This window comes from Pinus tabuliformis, chromosome Q (genome assembly GCF_031772625.1).
Source record: "Pinus tabuliformis cultivar Carrire ecotype Pingquan chromosome Q, CPIR1, whole genome shotgun sequence".
NCBI classification, from domain to species: Eukaryota; Viridiplantae; Streptophyta; class Pinopsida; order Pinales; family Pinaceae; genus Pinus; species Pinus tabuliformis.
Genome location: NC_142296.1, coordinates 708,565,150 through 708,576,760, shown reverse-complemented (window position 1 = coordinate 708,576,760; position 11,611 = coordinate 708,565,150). Strand labels below are relative to the sequence as shown.

Sequence of the window (11,611 nt, the reverse complement as noted above, 5' to 3'; positions counted from 1 at the left end):
TACTCTCTGTATGGGGGGGCAGTGGCTTTCTTGGTATGGATATTTTTATGGGCGATTTGGGCATCCCTATCAAGATTATCAACATCTATGGGCCCAACCAGAATAGGCTTACATTCTGGCAAAACTTTCTAAATGGCAATCATATCACTCAAAATACAGTGTTGGGGGGTGATTTCAACTTCTCCTTGGGGGTTGGAGAATCCTGGGGACATCATGCTTAGAGCGACCCTATTGCGGATCAAATGAGTATGTTAGTTGATGCACATCATCTTGTGGATATCCCCATGAACAAGAAGCTCCCTACTTGGCACAATCAGCGAACAGGTGAGGATGCTCTGGGGTGGCGCTTAGACAGATATATGATGCATGCGGAGTTGATACAATTATTCCCCTTGTACAGACAATGGGTCAGCACTGGGGGTCTATCAGATCACCATCCGACTCTACTACAGGTCAGCGATAAAAAATTGAAGTCGCGCTCCCCATTTAAATTCTTTGCTGGATTCCTCCAAGACCCGGATTTTATCAAGATGGTCTCGGAGTTCTGGGCATCTCAACCCCCCCTGAGGGAACAGAGAAAAGCGATGGATTTCTGTGATAGACTGAAGAAGCTCAAAGAAATGACTGAGACTTGGGCCAGATCAAAGCGGAACAGAGATGAACAGAGGCTGAAGGACACTGAAGAACAGATAGCTCTATTGACTGATGAGAGGGGTGTTGGCTATCTATCCGATGACTCAAAATCATTACTGAATCAGTTACTTGGGCAAAAAACAAAGATTCTACAAGAAAAGGAGGAGCTCTGGAGACTCAAAAGCAGAGCCATTTGGCTCAAAGCTGGAGACAGTAATACTAAATATTTCCATAATCTCGCAAATGGCAGAAAGGCATCAAATACCATTTGGAAGCTGCCAAGTGAACCAGATGGTTGGGCTACCACACATCAGCAACTTGCTAATTTGGGGGTAACACATTTTAAGCATCTATTCACTGCGCCGAATGTTATCAATCTACCTGACATCATCAATCTTGCAGGACATTTTCCTCGGTTTGTTGGACAGGAGGACATTGAAGATCTCAATCAGCCGGTCACTATACAAGAGCTGGAAAGCACTCTCAAATGGTTTAAAAAAGATAAAAGTCCGGGGCCAGATGGTTGGCCAGTGGAGTTCTACCTTGCCTTCTATGATCTGCTGGGTGGGGACTTATTGGAAGTCATTGAGGAGAGCCGGATCACTGGGCACATACATCCACCCATGAATCAGACCTTCATTGCCTTGATACCCAAATCTGATGACCCCACATCCTTCAATGATTTTCGTCCAATCTCTCTTTGTAATTGCCTCTACAAAATTATTGCCAAAATCATTGCCAATCGCATTAAACCTATTCTGTCCACACATATATCTGCAGAACAGTTTGCATTCCTCCAAAATCGTCACATCCAAGAGGCCATTGGCACAGCCCAGGAAGCCTTACACTCCATAAAGTTGAAGAATCTCAAAGGAATATCTCTAAAGATCGACCTTGCAAAGGCCTTTGACAAGGTTAACTGGCTCTACCTAAAGATGATTCTCACCCATTTGGGCTTCCCCCACATGCTCATAAACTGGATTATGGGATGTATAACTACTGTCTCCTTTGCTATCCTTATTAATGGTTCAGCCTCTGCTCGCTTTCACATCCACAGAGGTATCAGGCAAGGCTGCCCTCTTTCCCCACTACTCTTCCTTATTGTCATGGAGGGGCTTAGTAGGCTCATTGCTGCAGCAAAAAGGAATGGAGACTTCAGTGGACTCAAAATTACTGAACAGTACTCTCTTACTCATCTACTGTTTGTTGACGACATCTTAATCTTCCTAAATGGAAGTGTCCGGGACACCATTGCACTAAATGATATACTTCAACTCTTCTGTAAAGCCACGGGCATGGAGATCAACAGGGAGAAATCTACCAGATCCATGATGGGATGCACATATCAGGAATCTCAGCTGGCGAACCAGTACTTCCCCTTCTTGGAAAATAATATGCTGGATGGCATCAAATACCTTGGTTTCAGACTAAGGCCGGATGGGTATAAATCTGAACACTGGTCATGGCTTATAAACAAAATTGAAAAAAGGATCAACTGCTGGCATCATCGTCTACTGTCAAAAGCTGGTAGACTACTGCTGATCAAATTTGTTCTTGAGGCTACCCCAGTCTACTGGATGTCCCTCACATGGATACCAAAAAGCATCCTACAAAAAATCCAACAAATCTGCAACAGGTTCCTGTGGAATGGCAATAAAAAGGGGAAGATTTTTTCCTGGACAAGATGGTCAATGGTCTCCACGCCCAAGAGATGGGGAGGGTGGGGACTAAAAGCTCTCTCAGAGTTTGCACAAGCGTTGATAGCTAAACAGGGTTGGTCACTTCTCAAACTCGACAGCTTATGGGCGGAGGTAATACACCAAAAGTATATTTGGCCCTCCAACATCATTGACTGGATCCGCAGACCCACTTGGAATCGACAAGGCGTATCTGCGATCTGGAGGGCCACGCTAAAATCTATGCCACTCATTCAAGATAACCTGCTATGGAGAATTGGCAAAGGCACACAAGTCCGTATTGGCCTGGACCCTTGGCCTGGCTCAGGGAATGCACATCTACTACCGGAGGGATTGGTCTGTTTTCTAAGCAATAGGGGCATAAAATATCTTGCACAGATTGGCGATATTCAACGATCTACTATATTCACACAGGCATGGGTCACGGACCGTCAGTGGCAACTGACAGATGAATGGCACACATACTGGAAAGGCTACATACAAGCTCTTACCGAATCGCACATCAAGCTACATGAGGCGGAAGATGAGCTCATTTGGGCACCAGCCAAATCTGGTATTTACGCACCGAAGCTTGGCTACTACAAGCTGATCGAAGCAAAGAAACCTGACATTCATAAAAACTGGTGGTCTGATATCTGGCATCTACAAGCACAGCCAAGGGCTCGTCTTCTAATGTGGAATATTCTTGCAGACAAGTTACCTACTGGCTCCATACTCAGAAAACGGGCATTCGCTGGACCAACTTGGTGTGTCCTTTGCAGAAAAGAGGAGGAAACAACACTACACCTATTTCTTACCTGCGAGGTCACTAAGGATCTATGGTACCAGGTCACACAGATCCTCAACATAAACACAGTTTGGCAGGGTGCAGATATCCTCACAGCCTGGGATCAGTGGTGGTCTGCGGTGGCTTCAGAAAAGGCTAGGAACTTACCGCCTGTGGTATCCTGGTACATTTGGAACAGGCGTAATGCCATAATCTTTGAGGACTGCAGGGTCAATTGGCATCTCCTCCCGCCGTCCATCTGCGCGGCATACACGGAAATTCCATTTGAATATAAACTTAATACTCCCAGGAACATTATGCCTGAAAATATCAACAGAGACATGCCTTGGGCATATTTTGATGGGGATGCACCAATGCAAGGATGTGGGGGGGGTATAGTATTTCATCTATCTGACTCACACTTTTTTCACCTGAGAATGGGTCTTGGTCCGGGTACCAAAAACCATGCAGAACTTATTACACTGAGACATCTACTCTATTTTGCTATATCCAAAAACTGTCGGCAACTACAAATTTTTGGGGACTCAAAGATTGTCATTGATTGGGCAAATAACAAAACTATCTGTCATGCATATTCATTGAAACACATCTTGGAAGAAATTGTTTTTCTTAAAACACATTTTGACCAGATCATTGTTTCTCATATCTACAGGGAAAGAAATGCAACTGCTGACCGGCTCTCGAAAGAAGCGGCGGATCGACCTCTAGGAGACTGGCTGATTGAGGAATACAAACCAGAGGGGATGCACAGGTTTTTTCATCGACCATATATAGACGGCCTCCTACGGGGGGACACCCCCCCCCCCCATATAAATTTTGCTCTACATGTTTCTTATTGTATATAACAGCACAGTACAGATCGGCTATATTTACTGAATGAGGGATATACTCCTCAAAACTCTGTTTTATTTTGGTTATTTGTAAGACACTGTTATTTCTATGAGGGATACAGAACCATTGCATCCCAATGGGTCCTTCTTGATGTATTTTTGATATTTTTGAACAGTGGTGAAAACCACACTACAGCATATACCCTTGGCATCAACAGCATGTAATTTCTCTTTTAATAGAAATTATGAACTCTATTTCTTCGGAAAAAGAGTTATTCTTAGGTCCTCATAGTAGGGAAAACTCATGAATTTAATGGGATAACTTTTCATTCCTCATGGATGCCCATTATTAATACCTTCACAACCTTGATGAAGCATAGAAGAAATCACAACAATAATTATCAAATATGGTAAAATATAATTAAATAAAAATAAAATTTCAAAACATCACATATATAATACATAAATAAATTGTGTACCTCGACGATTTCAGTTATATTCCAACTTCCATAGGTGAGGTGTCATTCTTCATGGTTTTAATCCAATCTCTTCTTTCCCATTGAAAATATATTTTCCAGTAGTACAATACGTATGGTTCTTAGAGAGGAAGTTCTTATACTCCTCAAACACATCCTTTCATAAACTTTTTGAACGACGAGATTTCATCTTAGGACCACAAACTAAACATGAAAATTTACCCTTTGTTTGAAGATCTCGAAGAGATGAATTAATGTCAATTATATGAAGGGATTATGTTCAGTCAATTTATTGTCCTAAATTGCTACATAAATTATCAATCCGGGTATAGTAAACTGATGAAGTGTAGTGCACTATATGTGCTAGATGACCCTTTCTTACCTCACTATTTTTGAGTTTATGTTTGTTTTGGGGTTTTGCTCTTTTGATTCCTAATGTTCTGCAATGTAATCTACAAATTCTTAATCTACTACTACTAAGAATCTAGAGAAATGAAGTGAGAGCTAAAAGTGCTTTTAGGCCAAATTTGGAAGTAAAGTTTTTAAAACAAGAAAATGAAAACAGAGCCTCTTTTCTTGCTATTATGATTGTTTTCAAAACATGGACTTAAAGGACTTTTAAAACTACTATCTACTCAATTACAAAACCAAAGCTTAAATGAGAAAATGAGATGGTGGCTATCTATGATAAATCAAAAATGAAGTACTGGAAATAAGATTACCTCTACTGTCTAATCTATTTGCAGGATTAAAGCTTAATGAACAACTAAAGACGAAATTGCAGCTAAACTAAGTGAAAAACTATAATTGAAAATGAAGTTGCAACTATTCTATTATGAAAGCAAGGCTAAATGAAGTATTGTTGTCACTCTGCTACATAATTCAGGGAGAACTACCTCCTTATGATAGCAATTTGAGAGATTTCATTCTTCATTATTCTAAGAAAAGTAAACATGAAAATTCAAGGAAAGACTCATTCATAAATAAAACATTTCACCACTTAGTTTTAGGATTAACCTTCAACTGAAAGGAATTTTGGAAATATCCATTTATATCATGGGTTACTAAACTGATAAGAAAATGGCATTGAACAGCTTAACTCAAAAACTAATGAACAACAATTGTAATGAAAGACTCATTCATAAATGTAACATTTCACCACTTAGTTTTAGGATTAACCTTCAACTGAAAGGCTTTTGGAAACATTCATTTATATCATGAGTGACTACACTAATAAGAAAATGGCATTGAACAGCTTAATTTAAAATCTAATGAACAACAATTGTAATGAAAGACTCATTCATAAATGTAAGATTTCACCACTTAGTTTTAGGATTAACCTTCAACTGAAAGGCTTTTGGAAACATTCATTTATATCATGAGTGACTACACTAATAAGAAAATGGCATTGAATAGCTTAATTTAAAATCTAGAAACTAAGGAACAGCAGATGAAATAAATCAATTTATGCTACTTCCATCAACTTAAAGCTACAGTTAAGAAACTAAAAAGCAATGAAAACCAAAGGACTATTCTACGATGGAATACAACTACTCTGAGTTAGTGAAAAATGACATAAGCTGCATGATACATAGAGTTAGAAAACGATTATGAACATGATGAAAAAACACAGTGAATTTACAATTAAACTAAAAAAAAAAAAAAAAAAAAAACATAAATAAAAACATGTACCCTTGACCACGCAGGGGCCCTCTGCAAGGTCTCGGATTATGAACACGGAATCAACACTTCACAAGCGCTTCAGGTATCCATTGAAAACAGAGTTTTTATATTAAAAAAAAGCATTGATTTTTTCACACTACAAAGCGGAAATTTGCACTATTACATAAGAAAAAACTTGAACTTTTTCTACATTCTACACGCTGGTATTTATGGGAAAAATATACAACTGTTTGAAGAGAGAAATCAATTGTAGCAAAACACGTAGCAGGTAATGTGTGCGTAATTCTTGTCTTTGGTTGCCTTGAAACATAAATCTTCTAATAGTGGTTGTTGGATTCTGTTTGTGCAGGTGGCACATGAGGTCCTTGTCTTCGAGAGACTGCCTCAGATCCATCACTGAGAATCATGTAAGAACAAAGTCCTACTTGCCATGGGTTTCTTCAGTTAACTTCCTTTTGACCAGAGTTCTCCACATTGATCTTAGCCAAATGGATAGGATACAATCCATACTCTGACGCTTTCCAAGCTACCCATGTGGTACTTTTCTTCTCTTGACACCTGTAACCTAAAAAGCGTGGAGATGGTTGCGGAACAACCGGTTAGCTGTGGAATGTGGCTGCGTTCCGTAGCTAAAAGACAAAAACCTATTCAAATAACAAACATAACAATATAACTTGTAAATCACTGAAATATACTCCTTGAGGCAATGTGTAATGGATTTTGATGATTAAGGATGCATTTTTCATGGAAAAGCAAAGGAAGAAGGATGAGAAAGTTGCTTAAAAGAGAGGCAGTTTTGGAACTCAACATACCCCCATTGCGAGACTATTACATGTCCCCATGCAATCAAAATTGTAAACACCCTCCTTCTACTACATTTGCTCTGAGACTTCAGCCAAAACATCCAACCTCTTCTTGCTTCTCTTTGTTGCAACTGCCATCCTAGGCTTCCTCATGAGAAATCTATACTTGAGGTTAATGAGAGCCCGGTTTAGCTTCCTGTTTTTCCTCTTTAATTTTCTGTTCTTCTTATGCCACAGACCCAAATGAAGCATAGTATTATCATGAATAATCTTATCCAGCTTGTTTTGTTCTTTTAAGGCTTCATTTTCCTTCTGAATGTGCCTATTTAAAACCTCTAGCTCATAGATTTCCTGCTTAAGTGAGCTAGTCAAAGTCTCTTGTGATGTAGCTGGCTGCTCAGGGTTGGATGAAGTCCCTTGATCTACTGATGTATTCTTTTGCTCCAGTGACTCAATATAATCATAAATCTATTGTTGGATTGGGTCAATCCCTGGAGAGACTCTCTTTGGGTTGCTTTCAAAGTTTTGTTGAGGAGAGTGTTGTGGGCTCTGCTCAAATGAGATGTTATCTTGGGACTGAGTTGGAGTTTCTTCTCCCAAATCTATGAACTGAGCCTCTTTTGATTTTTCTTTCTTCATTCTGCCCTTGAGTCTAGAACTTCTCCTCAAACTTTGTGAGCCTATGTTTTCTTCCTCTATAACCTGTCTTCTTTTCCCCTTTTCCTTCTCTTCCTTGAATTGATCCTTGATGTTGACTAATCTCTTAGAAAGTAATTTTTCATCCTTTGATGAAGGTTCAAGAGTATTTTTATGGATTTCCTCAACTTTTCCTTTCATCTTTCTCCTCTATTTTGTCTGCTTTCTGATCTCTGTTAATGTTTCAGAGATGGGCTCTTCTTCACTGCTTTGTTGTGCTGAAGTTGTAGGAGTGTTTTGAATTGTAAGACTGGTTTTCCTTCTCCTACTCTTTTTCACAGAACTTCCTTCAGGTAATTCTGGTGCATCTTGGAAAAAGTTTCTGATCAAAAAGTTCTCCCATGTGTCTCCTACACTCTTTAAGTGATATTCAACTAGAATTTTTATGAGACCATGGTGATAAAGATTAGTTTCTATATCTTCCATCTTCTTCTGAACAGTAGTGGCCATTCTCCTTAAACTATTCAACAGGAAAAATGGGAGATTGATGGTTCCGTTTTCAAGAAAATTCATCAACAATCTTATGTGATATACATACATGGAACCAAATCTTCCCTCGCATGTGATAATTTTTTGCAAAATTAATAGCATGCTACTCCATTTACCCTTAAGTGCAAAGATGGGAATTCCTCTCTTAAAAACTGAAGTGTCCATACCTGGGTTTTGGAGAATGAATTTCCAAGTTTCATCATGGAATTCTTTATTCTTGAACCACCTCTCTCCAACTTTTGGTAGCTCGGTTGCTGTAGCAATAAAAGACTCGGTCACTGTAAACTTTATGTCACCAATCTCCACGTCCATCCCATCAAACGATCTAGCAAATGACTTGGTGATTTCTTTATGATGACCATCGAATTTTTCAATGAAACTCAGCCAACCAGCTTTCTTCAACATCCCTTTCAACTGAGGATAACCTTCCATATATTTCACTCCTATAGGTTTTGTTCTAACGATGAGACCCATCACTCCTGTTCTCTGCTTATCTTCAAATTTCCTTCACTGTCTATGTGTAGAAGACTGTGTATATGGCAGTGGTATATGGAAGCAAAAATAGTTATAGCTATGGGGATGAAATAACAGAGTATGTGGAAGGAGAACGATTATGAGTAGGAGATAAAACATATAGGGTATATGAAACAAGGAAACTGTATGCGTGAAATAGTGTAGAAGATGTATGGAATGGAGTGGTTGCACACGTAAACTGTGTGGAAGACAAAGTACTGCTATACATAGAGAGGATCGAAAATAGAATGAATGATTGTGTGCTCAATGTATCTGAGTGCTTGTATACATAAGAAGGTTGTGGAAGTAAAATCGAGGAACTCGGTGTAATAAAGGAACAATAAGGTTGTGAAGAGCCGTATCCAATTGGGTTATGTCATGTATTTAGCCGTTAAACAGATGTGATGGAGAAGTATAATGAAGTACGAGTTAAAACGGAGATCAAATCATGAGACCGTTAGGCATTAAAGTCAGAAGGCATGGTGAAATAATCACGGCAATCAAATCGCATGATGACAAGTCAAGGAGTAGTGTGATTATACGAGTTATACAACTTATGTTTTATATTGCTATTTGAAATAAGTTTTTGTTCTTACCTCTAGAACCATACCTTTCCGCTTGCTAACCTTTTGTTGTTTGCTTCTTTAGGTGCTTAGATGTTGATATGTCTTCAAAAGTTGTTTTCTTCTCCAATACCTGCATATGAAATTTATTATGAACTGGCCTTTTCATTTTTTTGAACTAATGATCAAACTATTACTGCAGAGTCAGATTGGCTGCAGAACAGGATTAGCTACGGAACTGGAACAGCTGCGGAATGTAAAATAGAGAATAAAATGTGACTTTATGAATGAATGAAATGGAGATGACTGTGTGGATGAAAATATGACAGAATGGAAATGAAAAATGGAGGTGGAAGAAATGCTGAAGAAGAAAAAATTATTAGTGAAATATGGTGGTGGAGTGGAGTGAAACTTGCAGAAGTAAAACAGAATGAAATGAAGTAAAACAATGAATTTTCAAAATGCACAATGAGTCACCATTTTTTGGAAAATATAGGGTGTCAAAATCTTCTGATTTTCACCCTGTATTTTCTGTATAAGCATGCCAATCAGTGATTGGTTTTCAATCTTATACAATTATTTATTTTTATTTTTTATTTTTTTTAGATATGATGAAAAGAACAAAGACTAAGTTGGTGGAGAAGAAGGATTCTTCTTCACCAACTTCATTTCAGAATTATTTTGAAAGATCTTGATGAACTCCTCCTTTGAGATTGGTTTTTGATAAATTTTCAACCTATGACCATTCACAAGGAGAGAAGTTTGATATTCTTATCTATTGTTCTGATTCTTACTGCTCCATTACTGAAAAAAATTTCAATCTCATATGGCCTAAGCCAATGAGTTTTAAACTTTCCTTGAAAATTCTTAAACTTTGAATCAAATAACAGTGCCCAATCTCCCTCTTGAAACCTTTTGTCCTTGATGTACTTGTCATGCAACTTAGCTCTCTGTTGCTAAACTAAACCAGTCCTTTGAACAACTTCTTGTCTGAATTCATCAAGTTCATTTAATTACTCCAGTCTATGCTTTTGAGCTTATGATAGATCCATCCCCAACTGGACCGCCATCTTGAAAGTTTTAACTTGGAACTCTATGGGGAACAGGACTTGCTTTCCATAAACAAGTTCATAAGTTGTATGTCCTGTTGTGTTCCTCCATGTAGTTCTATAGGCCCACAAGGATTCAGGAAGCCTTTCTGCCCAATCTCTTCTATGTAGATGCACAGTCTTGGTGAGGATTCCTTCAATCACTTTATTTGTAGACTCCACTTGACCATTTGCTTGTGGATGATAGGGAGTGGATTTCTTATGCTTGATCTTGTACTCTTCCATAAGCCTCTCCATCATTTTGGATGTGAATTTAATTCCTTGATCTATCACAATTTCTCTTGGAACACCAAAGCGAGTAAAAATATCCTCAAAAAGAAAACTAACTACAGATTTTTCGTTAGCAAAAAGTAATGCTCTGGCTTCTACCCATTTGGTGACATAATCAGTGCATACCAATATATACTTTTTCTACTTGGATGGAGGATTAATAGGTCCAATAAAGTCTAAAGCCCATTTTTCAAAGGGTTCGATAAGTACCTGAGGTTGTAATGGCATTTCATTTGAGGGAGCAGGTTTCCCTACCCTTTGGCAGTTGTCGCACCTTCTGACATATTCTTTAGCATCTCTGAAGATGGATGGCCAATAATATCCTAAAGAAAGGATTTTATAGGTTGTCCTCTTGTCAGCAAAGTGTCCACCACATGGCTCGTCATGACATGCTTTGAGAATATCAGGCATTTCATCTTCCCTGACACACCTTCTGATCATAAGATCTGGCCCTGTTTTATACAATTCGTTAGTGATCCATGAATATCTTGCACTATTTTGAATAATCTTTCTTTTCTCTCTAGGAAATAAATGTGAAGGTAACTTCCCTGTAACCAAGTAGTTAGCAACATCTGCAAACCAAGTAGTTTGAGTAGTTACTATAAATAGATATTCATTAGGAAACTTATCCTCAACCGGAGCGTCTTCTTTGATATTCTGAATCCTGGACAAGAAATCGACAACTGTGTTTTGTTTTCCAAGTCTATCTAGCACAGTAATGTTGAATTCTTGCAAAAGTAAAAGCCATATTGTAACTCTGCCATTAGTAATAGGTTTATTCATCAAATATCTAATTGCAGAGTGATCTGTATGAACAAAAGTTTCATAGCCTGTTATATAGTGTCTAAACTTGTTAATTGCATGAACAACAGCTAAGAACTCTTTTTCAGTCACAGTATAGTTCAACTCAGTGGGAGTCATATTTTTACTTGTGTAGTAAATGGCATAAGGAATCAAATCTTTTTGTCCCAACACAACTCCTAGAGCTGTATCTGAAGCATCTGTAGAAATATGGAAAGGAAGTTTCCAATTTGGTCCTCTTAAGATAGGTGCTTCAGATAT

The 11,611-nt window shown here is 38.4% G+C and overlaps 1 protein-coding gene across 1 annotated transcript in view; it reads left to right on the top strand.

Moving 5' to 3' along the window:
• The first annotated feature begins 530 nt into the window (after positions 1-530).
• LOC149221513 (uncharacterized) overlaps positions 531-11,611 on the top strand; it is a 74,671-nt gene continuing 63,590 nt past the window's right edge. Inside the window, exons 1-2 of the mRNA XM_089387399.1 lie at positions 531-766; positions 884-3,489. Coding sequence (XP_089243525.1) covers positions 531-766; positions 884-3,489 — 2,842 coding nt within the window. The remainder of the gene's footprint in view (positions 767-883; positions 3,490-11,611) is intronic.